This window comes from Dasypus novemcinctus, chromosome 19 (assembly GCF_030445035.2).
Source record: "Dasypus novemcinctus isolate mDasNov1 chromosome 19, mDasNov1.1.hap2, whole genome shotgun sequence".
Lineage (NCBI taxonomy): Eukaryota > Metazoa > Chordata > Mammalia > Cingulata > Dasypodidae > Dasypus > Dasypus novemcinctus.
In genome coordinates, this window is record NC_080691.1 from 26381350 (window position 1) to 26401819 (window position 20470).

The 20470-nt window shown below is 38.2% G+C and overlaps 1 protein-coding gene across 1 annotated transcript in view; it reads left to right on the forward strand.

The window, feature by feature from the left end:
- FBXW8 (F-box and WD repeat domain containing 8) overlaps positions 1–20470 on the forward strand; it is a 163747-nt gene that overhangs the window by 59616 nt on the left and 83661 nt on the right. Inside the window, exon 5 of the mRNA XM_058281420.2 lies at positions 1353–1510. Coding sequence (XP_058137403.1) covers positions 1353–1510 — 158 coding nt within the window. The remainder of the gene's footprint in view (positions 1–1352; positions 1511–20470) is intronic.

Sequence of the window (20470 nt, forward strand, 5' to 3'; positions counted from 1 at the left end):
GTTTCTGCTGCGCTTCCCCTTGTCTCTTTTATGATGTATCATCATCTTGCTGTGTGACTCACTTGGGCAGGGCACTGGCTCATCACGCAGGCACTTATGAGAGCACGGATACTCGTGTGGGCACTGGCTTGCTACATAGGCACACTTTCTCTTCTTCTTTTTTACCAAGAGGCCCGAGGGATCGAACCAGGTCCTCCCATATGGTAGGCGGAAGCCCTATCATTTGAGCCACATTCATTTCTCATAGTTTCTTTATTAAGAAACCTCACAAAGTATTAACCTCCTGTAGCCACCTCATAAATGTATCATGTCAGAGATTTCAGTGATGAAATAAATCTCAGAGTTGATCTTTTTCAACTCTACACTTTTAACGTGGGATCAAAAGAACCCTGAAGAATCTATAGCTAGGGCCTCAGGAAGATTGTGAACCCCCTTAAAATTGTCTGCCTGTCTTTGTGTTTGTGTGGGTGCATCAGGAGACCTTAAAGCCATCTCTAACACTCCTCCCCAGAGTTGCTTTATGTGTTTACTAAAACCCTCGGCAGCAGGCATAAGGAACTTAGTTTACCTCAAAGGCAGGCAACGCACCAGCTCCTCAGCTGTCCATTCAATTATCTTGGGAGCCTTGTGTCTGAGCAGGGCCTGGCCCTGCCTCATCTGATGGAGAGAGTCATTTGTTGGAGTGGCAGTAGTAATAGAGAGTGAGTGCTCCCATTTTCTAAGTGAGCAGAACCGGAGAGTGTCATGCAATTCAGCAAGAGCTTTTCATGAGAAGGCAACATTATCTGACTGCTAAATGTAAGATTTAATTGTTTCAGCAAATCACTTAGTCTTTAGGGACTTTAATCAGTCAAATACGATGCGTGGATGAGATATTAGAAAGCTTGTTCCTGTAAGACTATTAGTTCTCAGTATCTCTGCAGCATTTCTCTCTCCCTTCCTTTCTTTATCTTGTGTGAATGCATGTGTGTGGGGGTGTGTGTTTGTGTAAGTAAATACTGATGCTTATACACATTTCTGTTTGTGATCCCTTTAGTGAGAGAACTTAAGGTAACAGATTGGCTGTAATAGTGTAAAAGGAATAAGAAGGAGCTCTTGTTACCCGACTTATTATTATAATTTTCTCATTTGAAATTGTCACCATTGTGCTGTAAGAATGTGGAACATTTTCTCAGCCTTCTGTTCTCTAGTTGACATTTTATCCTTGGGATTTACTCATCTAAACAGTGTTGCAGGAGTGGTTCCATGCTGACCACTTCTTCTTTCTCTCTCTTTTTAAGACTCTTCATTTTCTCCACCGTGGCCCTCCTTTTCAAACCCCTTTTGAAACCAAGCGTGTCCTTATTTTCCAGATATACATCAGGGGATGTGAGAGTGTGGGATACACGCACCTGGGACTACATAGCCCCCTTCCTGGAATCAGAGTATGAGGAGTACGAGCCTGGAATGCAGCCATATGTCTCCTTTGTGAGGATAAACAGCTCGCTGGCGGTAGCAGCTTATGAGGATGGTAAGTAACCGCAACCCTCCTCCCTATTAAGGAAAAAAAAAGGGCTTTACAAAAATTAAGCAGCTGTGGCCGGCTCCCCTCCCCCCTTAATCCCTGCACATATACACGTGGACACACACGTTCACACACATACACCCACTCTTGCCTTTATATGAAGAAGTTGGCCAGTAACCCTCAATACATTAGTAGGCATTGGAACATAGCACCCATTAAAACTGGTGTTTAATTCCTACTGGAACTGTCGGGCTGGGTTTTAGTGCCAGACGTGGGCCTGGCCAAGCCATCTTAAGCAAATAACTTGTTTGGTGTAAAATATTAAATATACTTGGCCTACTTTTCCTTTAGTCTGTGCTCAGTCCAGGGGGATAGACATAGATAATCTACTGACAAATATGGAAATAGAAAAATAAAAGACAGTGCCTACCTTTTCCTGGCACTTATACACCATATAAGGTAATTATGTTAATAGGGTAATATGTTGTCTCTCTTGGACTGGTAGAATTCTTTTTGTATGTGAGAAACTAAATTTACGAAACTAACTATGAATAATTTTAAATTAGTTGTGCTTAAGGAACACTTGATAGTTTATAGATTGTAAAAATAATTTCAACAGCCATGATACCCTAGATTCATACCTTTCACACTCCTGATCTCGATTACGTTGTAAAGTTTGAATTTCTAAAAGCTTTGTCTCCTTATTGGCCTGAAAGTTGGACCACAAAATATTTTAGAATGCTAATGTTCATATAATGGCACCATTGCAAATCTTCAGACTCATGCAACATTATTGATTGGCTCAGAGGACAAAACTATAGTGAAGTAGCTGATGGGGAGTTTTATATCCATATGCCATTTAAAAATAAAAGTTAGGGCTGAGTCTTAAAATATTTTCATTTTATTACATTAACAAAAGGAGTGTCATTCTTTTGGTTTGTTGTTAGTAAATGCCATTGATGTATTGTTTTCTTTCCATCCTGTAGAAATTCAGCTAAGCTGTTTGTTATATAATTATTAATAATCTGATATACGTTTGTTGAGATGTTGAATAGATAGCCTAAGAGAAGCTTGAGTGTGTTAGTTGTTCTCCAGATTATTGAATTGTTTTTTTTTTAGGCACCTATTTGAAGCGTTTAGAGCTTAAGTTGCAATCATGCAATTTTAGAATCTAGGTCTAAAAACCTTCCTGCAGGAAGCAAATATGGCTCAAGCAGTTGGGTGCCCACCTACCACATGGGAGGTGCCAGGTTCAGTTCCTGGTGCCTCCTAAAGAAGACAAGCAAGACAGTAAGCTGCCACTATGGGCTGGCACAGCAAGCTGATGCAACAAATGATGCAAGGAAGAGACAGAATGAGAGACGCAATACACAGGGAGTGGAGGTGGCTTGAGCAAGAGCACACAATGAATAGACACAGAGCATACAGTGAGCGCAGACAATGGGGGGTAGAATGAATAAATAAATCTTAAAAAAAAAAAAAAAAGCCTTCCTGCCATAAACGCTCATGCATGTGCACACACACATCCTTCTACAGACAGAAATTGAGGTCCAATGAGATCGGCTAAGTGATCTGCTGGAGGTCGAGTCATTAGGTCAGTAGTGAATCGAGAACTATGATTATGATCTCCCGGGCGATGCTGTGGTTATAATGCTGTTTATGAAATGCCAAACGCAGAGCTCTGGTAGAAATGTGTGCCCGATTTATTTGTATCACTTTGTCTCATATCTTGTGAGCTTGAGAATACCTCTTGAGATGCTGTTCAAGTGTGTTACTGATTTTATATTGTTAAAATTGTCTGTTACCCTCATCCCTATTGTTGCACAGAAATATTGGGAAACAATGTAGATTGAAAGAGAAAATACTTCCTCTGATAAACCCTTGGCAAATAATTGCCAAAATACATGTAAATACTTGGTTTTAAAAATAATTTCATGGTTAAAATTCAGGCAGAGCAAAATATATAAAATAAAAAGTTCTAGTGTTCCTCTCAGTCCCCCAACCTGTAGTCCCTCTCTTCTTTTCCACATAGATCCTTTCCTCTGTGCTTTTCTGCACCTTGCTTTTTTCACTTTATGACCTATGTTGGCTCTTTCCATATTCACACTTAAAGATAAACCTTATTCTTTTTTTAGCAGCTGTGTAGTATTCCATTATGTGGCTCTACTATAATTTATTTTTAGGCCCCTATTGATGCATATTTGGGTTGTTTATTTTTGTTATTAAAGATAGTGCTGTGAGCAATATCCTTCTGCAAATATGATAGACTTGTGCTCGTATATACATATTACTAGTAATTACTGGGTTGAAGTCTACAGATGCTTTAAATTTTGGTAAATATTGCTAAATTACCTTCCCAAAAGGTTTCACTGGTTTATATTCTCACCAAAGATATGAAAGTGAGTATTTCCTGATACTTGTCTGATAGGTAAAAAAGGTATTTCATTGTTTTCATTTGCCTTACTTTAATTCTGTTCATTATATTACTAGTTATTTGTATTTCTTTCTCAGAAAAATGCCTGTTTTATCTTTTCTAGTTGAAAAAAAAAGGGCTTAGGAAATAACCCTTTTCACATGTATTTAAAATATTTTTCATTTCAGTTTGTCATTTAAACTTCAGTAGACTATGTTTATGGTTTATTTTTCTAGATGGTAGTTGTGTATGTGTGATTTTTTTTTTAATGATAAGTGGATTTTATTTTTAAATTTAATGTTTTGTCTAGGTCATGCATTTTTAAGGTTCAAAGATCAAAATAATTTAAACAGTTTTACACTGAGAAGTCTTGCTTTCACCCATTTTGTCCACTCTATTCCCCCTCCATAGATAACCATATGTTTTAATTTCCTGTGCATCCTTCCAGTATTTATGTACTGCAAATATGAATAATTATTTTGATTTCCCCCCTTTTCAAAAGATAGCATATTATTTTATATTATTCCATATCTTGCCCTTTTCATTTAACATATTTTGAAAGGTTGTCCATGCCAGTGTGTAGAGTGCCTTCCTTTTTCACACTCTCATAGTATTTCTTTTCTTTTTTTCAAAGATTTATTTTTAATTTATTTCTCTCCCCTTTCCTGCCCCCCCCCCACCCCCAGTTGTCTGCTCTCTGTGTCCATTTGCTGTGTGTTCTTCTGTGTCTGCCTGTATTCTTGTCAGTGGCACCAGGAATCTGTGTCTTATTTGGTTGCGTCATCTCACTGCATCAGCTCTCCGTGTTTATGGCGCCACTCCTGGGCAGGCTGTGCTTTTTTTTTGTGTGCAGGGCAGCTCTCCTTACGGGGCACACTCCTTGCACGTGGGGCTCCCCTACGTGGGGGACATCCTTGCATGGCAGGGCACTCCTTGTGTGCATCAGCCCTGCATGGGCCAGTTCACCACATAGGTCAGGAGGCCCTGGGTTTGAACCCTGGACCTCCCATGTGGTAGGCGGATGCCCTATCCTTTGGGCCAAATCCACTTCCCACTCTCATAGTGTTTCATTGTGTGTAAGTGCTATCATTTATTTAGCATCACTTATTGAAGAACAGTTGGGTTGTTTCTGATCTTTTCTATTACAAACAATGTTACAGTGAAAGAACTTTGTACATACGACATTTCATGTGTGTGCAGGAAGGAGAGTTTCCTATAAAAGGAATTTCTAGGTTAAAGGGTAAATGCAAATGGAGTTATACCATTTTGCATTCTTGCCAGCAAGGTATGAGTATGTCCCTATATCCTCACAGCTTTACTGACGAAGTATGTTTCAAACTTTTGAACATTTGTCATATTGATAGGTAAGAAACGGTATCTGAATGTGGTTTTAGTTTCTATTAGTATGAGAGATATCAAATTTTTTTAATATGTGTTGTTTACCTTCTGCTTATAGTTCTTTCTTTTGTTAATGTTAAGCCTTTTAAAATATATATATATTTAAATCTTGGTCAATATAGAGTTCATCTGGTGTACTTACCAAATCCAATGGATGTGTCATGATGATGGGAACGAGTGTTGTTGGGGGGGGAGAGGGGAGGTGGGGGGGTGGGGTTGAATGGGACCTCACATATATATTTTTAATGTAATATTATTACAAAGTCAATAAAAAAAAATATATAGAGAGTTCATCTGGAATAGTATGAAGAATGGGTCCAAGTATATCTTTCTTCCAGTGCCTCTTATTAGAAAGCCCGTCTGTACTTCACGGGTTTAAGGTGCTGCCTTAACTTTTAGATAAGCTTTTAGATAAGAAATTCTTTTTGTATGTGGATCTTTTTATGGGCTTTATATTATATTCCAGTTGGTCTATCTGGTAGTTTAAATTTACATCATTATGTTTGTCAGTCTTGTCCTTTTGGGTTTCATATCATGCTCAGGAAGACTTTGCCTTCTTCAGAATTAGATAAAATCTATTGTACTTCTGTGGCTGCAGCGTTTACATTGAATCTTAGATTTGTCTCAAATTCATTCTGCTCTTAAGGATTATTTCTTCTCTTAAGAGTTCTTGTTTTCTTGCTCCTCTCTCACTCTGAGTTTGTTTTACTGGCTTGATCTAAGTTGTTGCCATTTCTGAGATAAATACCAATTTAATAGTTCTTTACCCAGACTCAGGTGACACCGTCTTTGGTCTCACTTTAGTTTAACAAATTGGTGCTACATTTATACTAACATATTCATGAATAGATACTTCTGGACAAAGATTGAAACACTGTTTCAAACACTCAGATGCACATTTTATATTGCTCTTTACAGACAAGCACTTCTTAGTCATAACATGGCAAAAAAGGAAATTTACCTTGTGAATCTGCTGTTAAGATTTTGTGATTGTGTCCTATTGAAAAGAAGAAAAAGATAATAAAATGAGTTAATGAACTTCAGCTCTCTGGTTATACCAGAGGGAGACTCTATAGATGCTGAAGGATCCCCTGATACACATATTATCCGTAGAAGGAATCCAATTCAGAAGAGAAGATGAAAACTGCTTTGGGAGAAAGTATGTCATCCCTGAATCCTTTTAGCCTCCTTGCCCTATAGGAACACTGAACATGCACCTGGGGTGTTGAGATTTGGCAAGGTGATCCACAGTTGTGATTTTTTGAATTCCAATCCACTGGCCTCATATTTCTTCTGCCTTGTTTCCGATTGTCAGCACTGGCCATCCTCCAGTTTGATTTTACCACTAATTGTGTTGCACGTTACCATACCGAAATGAATCAAATCAAAATGCTTTTCCTGGAGCATTAGATAAAGCAAGTGAAGGTTCTGAGTAATGAGCAGATGCTGCTAATGCAGGGACAGTGGAGACCTTGCCAGGACTCCATCTGCTCCATGCTTGCCTGCCTTTGGCCTCAAGCCATCGCATTAGGGAATGGCAGTGTACTTGAAACCTGCTCTCTGTTCATGGAGTTAGTCTTGAAAACTCTCTATTTGGTGAAAAATGAGATTATACATTTCTTTGGTGCAAAGAAATTCATATTTGTCCCCCTAAGTAGAGAAAGGAAATATAAGAGCCTGTGTACATTAGCAGGTGGAAACCTAGATTGAACAGCCAACAGTCCTCGGGATATTGTGCCATCAAGCGAGGCAAAGTGGCTTATCCGCTTTTGCAGCACTCCCATTGCAGTTTTCAGAACACACACATGGTCCATTGTCAGGGACTGTGCCTGCCCAGGCTGGGTGGCCATGATTTCTCATGTACTGACGTATTGACAATGGGTGGAAGGGGGGCTCTCCAAGCTTCTTTTTAGCAGTGAATGTAGTAGCATCATGCATTAGTTAGACAGCTGTGGAGACTATGTGCTTCTAAAGTTTCATTTAACATTTTATGTTTAATAAAAAAGCCAGCCCTGTGATTGCTTGGGAGATGGCTAGGACAGTTGGATGTGAATTATGGAGAATATTTTCTCCCCAAGGCATTTCTTTTCTGATCATTTTTCTCTTAAAAGTTTCAGTAACCAGTTCTTGTCTGATACCTTTGGTACCCTTGCCTGCCCTTTCTTAGATCCAGGAGTCTTCTTATTCAGTCACTTCACAACAAAACAAATCAACTTTCTGACAACCCCCAAAATGCCAGGTAGGGCCCCTTTAAAAGATAGGGCACATTTATAAATTTAAACAGTTTTCTTAAATGTAGGAATGCTCACATTTTAAAGATATTCAGAGAGGAATTAAAAAATATAAATGTAGAAGTTCTGAACTGAGGTGGTTCTTTTGGTGCTCAGGAATTATTTCTAAAGGCATTGGACTTCAAAGTTGACTACTACCTGGCATGAGAGGGTGTTAGATTTCATAGACAAGTTATGGGGACTGTAATGATATGATAGAGGAAATTGCTGATTACTCTTTTGAAGGCTTTTAAAAATTCTTCAGTGAGGCGAGTTTGAAATTATATTTGTTTTATACTTGTTTATATTTACTTTGGACTAAATATGGATTGATTGAGGAATAGGGCAGTTTTTTTTCAGAATGGAGTTCACAGATACAATCTTGGGTGGGAGCTGTGGCATCACTAGGATATTTTTTAAAAATCTGTGTGCTTATTTTGGTGGTAATCTAAATACTGAGCCAGGCTGTGGGAATTCAGTATCTGACTTTGCATTTTGTATTTATAAGTTGTTGATACCAAGTCATCATCTACGTCCATGTTGAACTTTTCATGCCTTATTTTACATGCTGTGGGGTCCACAGATGAAGTCTAAGGGGTCTCCAAGTTATTAAATAAAGGAAACACTGAAAAGGGAAGTTCTTGTGCTACTAGACACAGATGAGCAGATGGTCACTTAGTAGGTATAACTGGGAATTTTTTTAAGTTACTAGTGAAAACAACTGGAAATAATTTTTATCATGCAAGAAAAAGTGGCACATTGAATTTACAAGACAAAATTTAGCACTCATCCTTTAGTTTATTGGAGGTGAATTTATTGAAATCTAATTTTTAATAATGCACAGTATGATACATAAATTTAAGTAGTTATCATACTTATTATAGTTCTAGAATAAAAATAAAGAACGATAGCATTGTACAACACAGTGAACCCTAATGCAAACTATAGACTATAATTAATAGTGTAATTATAATATTTTTTCAATTGTAATTCTAATGCAAAATGTTAATAATAGAGAAAACTGTATGGAGGGGAGGTATATGAGAACCTTGTATTTTCTGCATGATTTTTCCGTAAACCTACAACTTCTTTCTAAAAAAAAAAAAAAGGCCAAAAACACACAATAAAACCAAACCTCAATGACTATGCCATTATTGTCTTTGTTTTTTTTAAAGATTTATTTATTTATTTCCCCCCCCCCCGCCATTGTTTGTACTCACTGTCTGCTCTTTCTGTCTGCTCATCTTCTCTTTAGGAGGCACTGGGAACTGAATCTGTGGGAGAGTGGCGCTCAGTCACTTGAGCTACCTCTGCTTCCAGCTTTGTTGTCTCTCTCACTGTGTTTCCTCTTTGTATCTCCTTATTGCATCATTTTGTTGCATCAGCTTGCCACGCCAGCCCATAGTGCCAGCTCACTGTCTTGCTCGTCTTCTCCAGGAGGCCCTGGGAACTGCACCCAGGACCTCTCATGTGGTAGGTGGGAGCTCATTCGCTTGAGCTACATCTGCTTCCCTCATTATTCTCTTTGAATAAAAATTTGTGTTCAGTGAAAAAAAATCCAAAAGTAACAAATTGTACAGGAAGACTTTGGGGAGATAGTTTAGATTAGAGAAAAAATTTGTCCAAGTTCTTAAATGTACCTAATAAAAACTGAGCATGAATTTGTTTTGAGGGAGAAGATAAATTGAATTTTAAGTGAGAGAATTTAATTTCCTTTTCCAGCCTGGCGCTTTGTACATGCAAAGCATATACCTTAATTTCCCTTTCAATATTTACAATTTTGGTTGTAGCTTTTATTCCATTCTAAACTCTAGACCTTTATTAAAGCAGAAATAAATATTAAATTTTACCAGTTGTCCCATCAACATCCTTTTCTGGTCCAGGATCCAATTGACAAGTTCAAATTTGAGGTATAATCTATACACAATAAACTTTGCCAATGTTACATGTGTAATTTGATAAAATTGGACAAATACATATAGTCCTGTAACCACCACCACAATCACAATATAAAATAATTCCATCACTTAAAAGTTTCCATAATGTCCCTTTGCCCCCAGTCCCCTCTGCTCAGTCCCAGCTTCTGACAACCACTCATCTGCTTTCTGTCATAGTTTTGCCTCTTCTAGAATTTCATAAAAATGGAATCATACAATATAAAGTATTTTTGTGTCTGGCTTCTGTTAATTAGCATAATGTTTTTCAGATTCATCCCTGTTGCTTGGACTGGAAGTTTGTTCCTTTTTATGGATGTGTAGTATCCCTCTGTACAGATATACCATAATTTGTTTATCCATTCACCAGTTTATACACATTTGGGTTACTTACAATTTGGAGATGTTATGAATAAAACTACTTTATATATCAAGTACAAGTTTGTGTATAAGAACAAAGGTTCGGTTCTCCTTTTCTTATATACATATACAGGAGTGGGGATGCCAGGTCATATGGTGAGTTTGTTTAATATAATAAACTGCCGAACTGTTTTCTGGACCATTCTGCATCCCCTGCTCCACCAGCAGCAAATGGAGAACCAGTTGTTCCATATACTCACCAACACTTGGCATGATCAGTCTTTGTAAATTTAAGCCATTCTAGTGGATATGTAATGGTAGCTCAGAATGGTTTTAATTTGCATTTCTCTTATGACTCATGATCTTGAGCAGCTTTTCACATGCTTATTGCCCATTCATATTTATTCTTTGGTGAAGTGTCTATTCCAATCTTTTGGCATTTTTAAACAATGTTTCTCTTGTATTTGAGTTGTAAAAAGTTCTTTAAATGTTTTGGTTACAGATCCTGTATCAGATATATTGTCTCTCAGTCTATGGCTTGCCTTTTCATTCTCTTCATAGAGTATCTTTTGATGAGCAAAGCTTTTTAACTTTGATGAAGTCCAAATTATCCACTTTTTTCTTTCATAATTTGTACTTTTTATGTCCTAAGATATCTTTGCCCAACCCAAGGCCACAAAGATTTTCAGTTTTGTTTTCTTTTAGAAGTTTTATATAACTAGATCTATAATTCATTTTAAGTGAATTTATATATAGTATGAAATAAGGTTCATTTTGGGGGAAGAGACATATAAATACCACTTGTTCCAGCACCAACTGTGGAAAAGGCTATTATTTCCCCACTGAATTTCCTTGGCACCTTTGTCAAAAATCATTTGTGTGTCTTTTTTCTGGATTTCATTTTGTTCCATTGATCCAATATTTTGTTGATGGTTCTTTTTTTTGGTCTATGTTTATGAGGAATATTGATCTGTAGTCTACTTATTTTAATGTATTTGTTATTCTTTTTTCTTCTTTATCTAATTTTGATTTCAGGGCAATGATGGCCTCATCGAATGAATTGGGAAGTGTTCCCTCTTCTCTTTTCTAGAAGAGCATGTGTCGAATAAGTGTTTTTTTTTTTTCTTCCTTAAAGTTTGGTAGCATTCACCAGTAAAGCCATTGGGCCTGGGATTTTCTTTAAAACCAGCTCTTTGTTTCATTGATTTTCTGCTGCTGCTTTTTTCTTTCTTCTGTTTCATTGATTTCTACTCCTGTCTTTATTACTTCCTTCTTTCTTATTTTGGGCATAATTTGCTCTTTTTCTGGTTCCTTAAGGTGAGACTTGTTCTTTTATAATGCAACATTTAATGTTATAGATTTCTCTCTAAGTTTTTGCTTTAGCTGTATCCCACACTTATTTATATATTCCTTTTTCATTTTCATTCAAAATATTTCCCAATTTCCTTTATAAGTTTTTCTTTGACTCATGAGGTTATTTAATACCAGCTATCTGGGGATTTTCCAGATATCTTTCTTTTATTGATTTCTACTTTGATTTCATTGTTTTCTGAGAACATACCTTGTGTGATTTCAAGCCTTTTATTTATTGATTGATTGATTGATTTTATTTCTCTCCCCTTCCCCCCTGTTGTCTGCTCTCTCTGTCCATTCGCTCTGTGTTCTTCTGCATCTGCTTGCATTATCTGGCGGCATTGGAAAACCGCGTCTGTTTTTTGTTGTGTCATCTTGCTGCATCACCTCTCCATGTGTGTGGTGCCCCTCCTGGGTGGGCTGCGCTTTTTGCGCAGGGCGGCTCTCCTTGTGGGGCACCCTCCTTGCACATGGGCACCCCTGTGCAGGGGCATCCCTGCATGGCATGGCACTCCTTGTGCACAGCAGCACTGCACGTGGGCCAGCTTACCGCATGGGTCAGGAGACCCTGGGGACCGAACCCTGGACCCTCCATATGGTAGACGGATGCTCTATCAGTTGAGCCACGTCCACTTCCTGACTTTAAGCCTTTAAAAGTTGTTGAAACTAATTTTATGACCCAGAACATAGTCCATCTTGGTCAGTGTTCTGAGTGTGCTTGAAAAGAATATGTATTTTGCTCTTGTTGGGTGGAGTGTTCTGTAATGTGAATTAGGTAATGTTGACAGTGTTTTTCAAGTTTTTTATACCTAATAACTGATATAAAACTTTTTTCAATTGCTGAGAGAGAAGAGTTGAAATTTCTACTATACCTGTGATTTGTCTGTTTCTCCTTTCTGTTCTGTGAGTTTTTGCTTCATAGTATAAAGGTATGTTATTGTGAATACATACATATTTAGGTTTCTTATGTCCACTTGGTAGACTGTATCATTATAGAATTTCTCTCTTTATCCTTGGTAATATTCCTTGTTCCATCTTTTTGTTTCTTTTAAGATTTATTTATTTGTTTATTTCTCACCACTCCCTTGCTGTTTGCAATTGTTGTGCCTTCTTATCTTCAGGAAACTGAACCCAGGACCTCTGATGTTGGAGGGAGGTGCCTAATTACTTGAGCCACCTCTCTTCCCTACTTTGTTGTATCTCTCATGATGTTTTTCTTCTTGTGTCTCTTCTTGTGTCATCTTGTTGCATCAGCTTGCTTGTGTCTGCCCATTATGCCAACTCACTGTCTTCTTTAGGAGGCACTGGGAACCAAACCAAGAACCTTCCTTGTGGTAGGCAGGAGCCCATTCATTTGAGCCACATCCTTTTCTTGCAGCCTTGTATTTTTAACCTTCTTGTGTCTTTGTTTTAATTAGTATGTGTAGAACATTTATATTTTGAGTAATTATTAATGTAACTGCATTTATATTTACATCTTGCTGTTTGTTTTCTGTCACATCTGCTTTTTGGTTTTTTTTTTTTCCCCTCTTTCCCTTCTTTTGAATTGGGTATGTTTTATTATTCCATTTTATCTACACTACTTGCTACACTATTTATCTACATTATTAGCTAGAATCCATTTTCTGTCTTATTGTTTTAGTAGTTCTACAGTCTACATCCTTAACCTACCACTTCCTGTATAATATAAGAACTTTACAACACTTTGTGCTATTGCTGTCACACAGAAAAGTTGTACACCTGTTATTCAAGTCCCACTGCCTAATGTCCCAGTAATGTCGTTCACAGCAAAAGGATTCCCGGATGATGCGTTGTACTTTAATCATGTTATTAAGGTGGTATTTGCCAGGTTTCTCAACTGTAAAGTTATTTTTTTCTCTGCTTGTAAAGAAGTGTTTCTGTGGGGAGATTCTTTGAGACTGTTTAAAATGTCACCACTCATTTCAGTCTCACCCACTTGTTTTAGCATCAACTGTTTTTTTTTTTTGTTTGAATCAATTATTACCATAATGGTTGCCAAATAGTGATTTTCTAACATGCTATTGAGAGAATTTTTTCTCTTCTCCCCTACTTATTTATTTATTCCCTAGTTATTTTTATCAGTGTGTACTTGTGGTTTCCTATTTTACTCAATGGGTTATAATCTGTTATTATCATTATCTATTTGGTACCCAAACTGTTCCATTGTTGGCCAGTGGGAATATCTTCAAGCTTACTTCTGTGTTATTTAGATGTGTCACCATCATTCTTCAAGTACTTACTTACTTTCTGGTGCAGTAAGATGTTCCAGGCATATTTTGTTCTTTCCTGGCTCCAGCCCTTGAGTGAACCATTTGTCCAAAGATCCTTGATTCCTTTTCATGGAGAGTGATATTTGCACCATCTGGGTACTAGGTGTCTTCATTGCAACAGGGCTGTTGGTGCTTCTGTACCTTCTCAGCTAATCAGAACTAGGACATATATGAACATATTTACATACACACATTTATATCTCTATTTCTCTACCCATATTGAAAACCTTGAATTCTACATCAATACCTTTTATTCCAATCCAGCCGTACAGCGTTCATTCTTGTAATTCCCCTTCCATACTTGTGCCTTTCTTCTCCATATTGGCTCCCATTATCTTCAGTATGTGTTTATATGCTCAGTCTCCCTGTATGTTGCCAATCTTCCAAACCCTCTAGGCTGCTGCCTCACTCAGACGAGTCCTTACATTGCCCCTGGCCCCCATTGGCTGCCTTTCTACTTCACTTGGGCCTGTCTAATGACTTTTTGACTGAGAAGGCAAGCAGGAAGGCAGGCACATTTTGCTTTTAAAATAAAAATACACTCTACAAATATATGGTCATACCTTGTTTTATTGCACTTCACTTTATTGAGCTTTGCAGAAATTGTGTCTTTTATATCTTGTGGCACCCCTGAGTTGAGGAGGCTTCTTGGTGCCATTTTTTGAACAGCATGTTCTCACTTTGTGTCTCTGTGTCACCATTTTGGTAATTCTTGCAATATTTCAAACTTCTTTCATTATTATATGTTATGCTTTTCTGTAAACTTTGTAATTGTTTTGAGGTGCCATGAACTGTGCCCATATATGATGGCGAACTTAATTGACAAACTTTGTGTGTTCTGACTGTTCTACTGACTGGCTGTTCCCCATCTCTCCCTTTCCTTGGGCCTCTGTATTCTCTGAGACACAACAATATTGTAATTAGGCTAATTAATAATCTTACAGTGGCCTCTAAGTGTTTAAGAGAAAGAAAGAGTTGTACGTTTCTCACTTTAAGTCCAAAGCCAGAAATGATTAAGCTTAGTGAGGAAGGCATGTCGAAAGCCGAGGTAGGCCGAAAGCTAGGCCTCTTATAACAAACAGTTAGGCAAGTAGTGAGTTCAAAGGAAAATTCTTGAAGGAAATTTTAAGTGCTACTCTGGTGAACACACGAATGATAAGAAAAGTGAAATAGCTTTATTGCTGATGTGGAGAAAAATTTAGTGGTCTGAATAGAAGATCAAACCAGCTATAACATTCTATTAAGCCACAATCTAATCCAGAGCAAGACCCTAACTCTCTTCAGTTCTGTGAAGGCTTAGGGTGAGGAAACTACAGAAGAAAAGCTGGAAGATGGCAAAAGTTGGTTCATGAGGTTTAAGGAAAGACGCTATCTCCATAACATGAAGTGCAAGGTAAAGCAGCAAGGACTGATGTAGAAGCTCCAGCAAGTTATTCAGAAAATCTAGCTAAGGTCATTGATGAAGGTCGCTATTTGAAACAACAGATTTTCAATGTAGACCAAACAGCCTTACATTGGAAGAAGATGCCATCTTAGAATTACATAGCTAGAGAGGAGAAGTCAAGTGTCTTGCTTCAAGGGGCAGGTTGACTCTCTTGTTAGGGGCTAATGCAGCTGGTGACGTGAAGTTGAAGCCAGTGTTCATTTACCATTCTGAAAAGCCTATGGCCCTTAAGATAAAATTATGCTCTGCCTGTGCTCTATAAATGCGAAAACAAACCCTGGATAACATCACATCTGTATACAACATGGTTTACTGAGTATTTTAAGCCCACTGTTGAGACCTACTGCTCATTAAAAAATATTCCTTTCAAAATATGACTGCTCATTGACATTATACCTGGTCACTCGAGCTATGGTGGAGATGTACAATGAGATGAATGTTGTCTTCATGCCTGCTAGCACAACATTCATTCTGCAGCCCATGGAACAAGGAGTCATTTTGACTTTCAAGTCTTATTATTGAAAAAATACACTTCACAAGGCTACCACCTCCATAGATAGTGATTTCTCTGATCCATCTGGGAGAAGTAAATTGAAAACTGTCTGGAAAGGATTCATGGTTCTAGATGCCATTAGAAGTTGATTCCAGTCCTCATGGATGACTTTGAGGAGTTCAAGAGTTCAGTTGGTAGAAGTAATTGCAGATGGTGGTAGAAATAGCAAGAGAACTAGAGTTAGAAGGAGGCCTGGGGAAGTGGACTTGGCTCAATGGATAGAACATCTGCCTACCACATGGGAGGTCCATGGTTCAAACCCAGGGCTTCCTGACCCATGTGGTGAACTGGCCCACGTGCAGTGCTGATGCGCACAAGGAGTGCCATGCCACACTGGGGTGTCCCCTGCATAGGGGAGCCCCATGTGCAAGGAGTGAGCCCCATAAGGAGAGCTGCCCCGTGCGAAAGAAGTGCAGCCTGCCCAGGAGTGGCGCTGCACACACAGAGAGCTGATGCATCAAGAAGACGCAACAAAAAGAAACACAGATTCCCGGTGCCACTGACAAGAATCCAAGCTGACACAGAAGAACACACAGTGAATGGACACAGAGAACAGACAAGTGGGGGGGATGTGGGAAGGGGAGAGAAAGAAATAAAAATAAATATATATATATATATTTTAAAGGAGGCCTGAAGATGTGGCTGAATTGCTACAATTTCATAATAAAACTTGAACAGATGAGGAATTGCTTCTTAAGGATGGACAAAAAAAGTGGTTTCTTGAGATGGAATCTACTTTTGGTGAAGATTCTGTCAACATTGTAAAGACAACAAAGGATTTAGACTACTATATCAATTTAGTTGATAAAGCAATGGCAGGGTTTGAGAAGGTTGAGTCCATTTTTGAAAGAATTCCACCGTGAGTAAAATGCTATCAAAAAGCATTACATGCTGCAGAGAAATCTTTCAAGAAAGGAGAAGTCAATTGATGGAGCACACTTCGTTGTTGTCTTATTTTAGGAAATTGCCTCAGCTACCCCAAGCTTCAGCAGTCACTGCCCTGATCAATCAACAGCCATCAACATCAAGACAAGACTTTCCATCAGCAAAAAGATTGTGACTCTCTGAAGATTCAGATGATGGTTATCATGTTTTAGCAATAAAATATTTTAAATTAAGGTATGTATGTTTTTTAAAACATAATGCTATTGCAACTTAGTGTAAACATAACTTGTATATGCACTGAGAAACCAAAGAATTCGTGTGACTTGCTTTATTGGAGTGATATGGACCTAAACCTGCATTATCTCCAAGGTATGCCTGTAAGGTCTATAGATTAAATTTATTGTGTCAATTTTAGTTTCCTGGCTTTGATCATTCTACTATGGTTATGTAATATGTTAACTTTTAGGGAAACTGGGTGAAGGGTATACTGAAAATTTTTTTTTAATTAATTAATTAATTTACACCCACCACCACCACCCCCATTGCACTCTCTGTCTGCTCTCTACATCTGTTCATTGTGTGCTCTCTCTCTCTGCTCGTCTTCTTTTTAGGAGCACTGGGAACCAAACCAGTACCTCCCGTGTGGGAAGGAGGCACCCAATCTCTTGAGCCACCTCCACTCTCTGTTTGTGGTATTTCTCATTGTGTTTCCTCGTTGCACCATCTCATCAGCTCGCTGCCTTGCTCGTCGTCTTTAGGAGGCACCAGTAACCAAACCCAGGACCTCCCATGTGATAGGCAGGCGCCCGACTACTTGAGCCACATCCACTTCCCTTGAACTTTCATACAATTTTTGCAACCTTTTTGTAGTCTGAAATTATTTTGAAACAAAAAGTAAAAAAAAATATATATATTGTATTAGATTATTAAATTTCAGGTTTTTTTTCCCATGGCAGTGTAATCCCTTTCTTTTAAATGATAAATGATTATGTGTCTGTGTTCTGGCAGTCCTTAGACAGTTAGAGATTCTCTTCACACGTTGTTTCTGTAACTTGTTACTTATCTTTGGGCTATCTCCCCCCCCATCCCCCTTTTAAAATTGCATAGTGGTGAGTAACTAATCAATGGTATTTTGTTTTCTAAGAACACTTTTAAAACAATGATGTAGCCACTTTATTTTTCAACTTTTTATTTCAAAAGTTTCAAACTTTTAGGACAGTTTAGAAAAATAATATAAACCCTGTACAGAGAACTCCAACATACTCCTACCCCACCACTCAGACACCCATACCTACCAATTTTAACATTTTGCCACATCTGCCATATTAATCAGTCCATTTTCTGAACACTTGAGTATAGTTTGTATACGCCATATTTCTTGACTACTTAAGAATGCCATGTACTAAATACAAGGATATCCACTTACATAACCACCTTAATAAAGTTCAAGAAATTTAACATGGATTTAAAGCTTAGTTTATATTTTAGTTTTTCATATGTCTTAAGAATGTCTTTTCTCCTTCCTTGCTAGATTCCATCTAGGATCATGTATTGCATTTAATTGTCACTATCTCTTTAATTGCTCTTTAAAAAAAAACAGTAGGAACATATATACAACATAAACTTTCCCATCTCAAGCACTTCCAAGCCAGTGAGATTCACATTCACAATATTGTGATATTCTGAATACTGTCCATTACTAAAACTTTTGTATCTTCCCTGAACAGAAACTCGAAACTCTTTATACATTAACTCCCCATTACCCCATCCCCCACCCCTGAAAACTTACTCTAATTTCTGTCTCTATGAGTTACTCCAGTATTTTTTTTGCAGTTAAATTTGACACCGGAAATCTATAATAGTCTCATTTGCTTTGATACCACCTTAACTTGAATAGTATATAAAAACTGTATTCCTATACCCCTTCCTTCCTCACTGCTTATTGTCTTTTCCTTTCAACTTGCAGAAATCTCTTTAGTGTCCCTTGTCAGGCCATACTAGTGGTGATGAAGTTCCTCAGCTTTTGTTTATCTGGGAATGTACTAATCCACCCCCGTCATCTTTTTTTCATTTTAAAAACTGTTCATTGAAGCATATCATTCATAAATGAACATAATAAACACGAAGTATATAGTAAAAGTCATGAGCTTACAAAACAAACATGCATAACATCATACAGGGCTCCCATACATCACTCCACCACTAATACCTTACTTTGTAATGGAAAGTTTGTAACAAATTATTACTACTAACTGTAGTCCATTGTCACAGTATTACTACTAACTGTAGTTCATATCCTATATTTGGTATATTTTCCCCCAATTTACCCTACTATTTTTTGTTCATAAACCATATAATTTATCTAGAGTATATAATCAGTTGACATTTGGTATAATCACAGAATTGTGCATTCTTCATTTCAATCAATATTAGAGAATTTTCATTACTCAAAAAAACCCCACAACAAACCACTCTCATACTCATATATTGTTTCTACTCCCTCTCTCCCACATTTTTGAAAGACAGTTTTTCCAGATATAGAGTTCTTGGTTGGCAATTTTTTGCACTCAGCACTTTAAAGGCATCTCACTGCCTTCTTGGCGCCATGATTTCTGTTGTGACATTGGCATTTAATCTTATTGAAGATCTTTCATACATGACATGTTGGCTTCCCTCTTGTAGGTTTCAGAATGCTTTCTTTATATTTGGCATTCAGTAGTTTGATTATAATATGACATGGCATAGGTCTATTTGGGTTTATCCCATTTGGAGTTCATTTAGCATCTTGGATGTATATATTTATGTTTTTCATTAAATGTGGGAAGTTTTCACCCATTATTTCTTTGAATTTTCTCTCTGCCATTTTCTCTCTCTCCTCCTTCTTGGGAGTCCTGTACAGCATCTCTTGGTATGCTTGATGGTACCTCACAGGTTTCTCAGATTCTGTTCCCTTGTTATCATTTTTTCCTCATTTTGTTGCTCAAACTGATTTCATTGTCTCATCTTCAAGTTCTTTGATTCTTTCTTCTGCCAGCTTCAATGTACTCTTGAATCATTTTAGGGAATTTTTAATTTCTGTTAATGTGGTTGTCGCTCTGTTTGATTCGTTTTCATAATTTTCATCTCTCTGTTGATATTCTCTTTGGGATCATCTGCTGTTTTCCTGGTTTCCTTTAGCTCCTTGAGCATATTTCCATTGTCTGCTCTCTCTGTCCATTCGCTGTGTGTTCTTCTGTGTCATCTTGGATTCTCTTCAGTGGCACTGGGAATCTGTGTATCTCTCTGTTGCGTCTTCTTGCTGCGTCAGCTCTCTGTGCGTGCGGCGCCACTCCTGGGCAGGCTGCGCTTTTTTCGTGTGGGGCGGCCCTCCTTGTGGTGTGCACTCCTTGCACATGGGGCTCCCCTGTGTGGGGGACACCCCTGCATGGCATAGCACTCCTTGCGCGTATCAGCACTGCACATGGGCCAGCTCACCACATGGGTCAGGAGACCCTGGGTTTGAACCTTGGACCTCCTATGTGGTAGGTAGATGCCCTATCCGTTGAGCCAAGTCCGCTTCCCTAGGACCAATTTTTAACATCTTCGTCTGGTATGTCCCAAGTCTGGTCCTTCTCACTGACAGTTTCTAATGCTTTATTCTTTTCCTTTGCCTGATCGCTTCCTGTTTCTTGGTATGTTTTGTGGCCTTCTGTTGAAACCTGGACATTTTAACCTGTTATTCCTGAAACTTAGATGCTATGGCGTCTGTTCCTTAAGCCTGCATCCTGTTAGTATTATGACAGAGCTGTTCTTGATTGCTAGGAACTAACAGAAAAGAAGGAAGAGGAGAAAAATAAGAAGAAAAAAAATTACCTTTCCCAGTCTTTGCCATTTGACCTGTCTAGGGGCTCTACTTCAAAGCTTACCCATACAATGAGTTTGGAGAATAATTCTAGCCCAAAGTGCAGAGACCTCCCTTGTCCTTTCTGTGTGTGCATCTTGTCTTGGGCATGCCCTGGAGCATGCTCAGCTGATGCAGGGTGGTGAGAGGCACCAAGAAATTCTACCTCTGCCACTTTTAAGTTG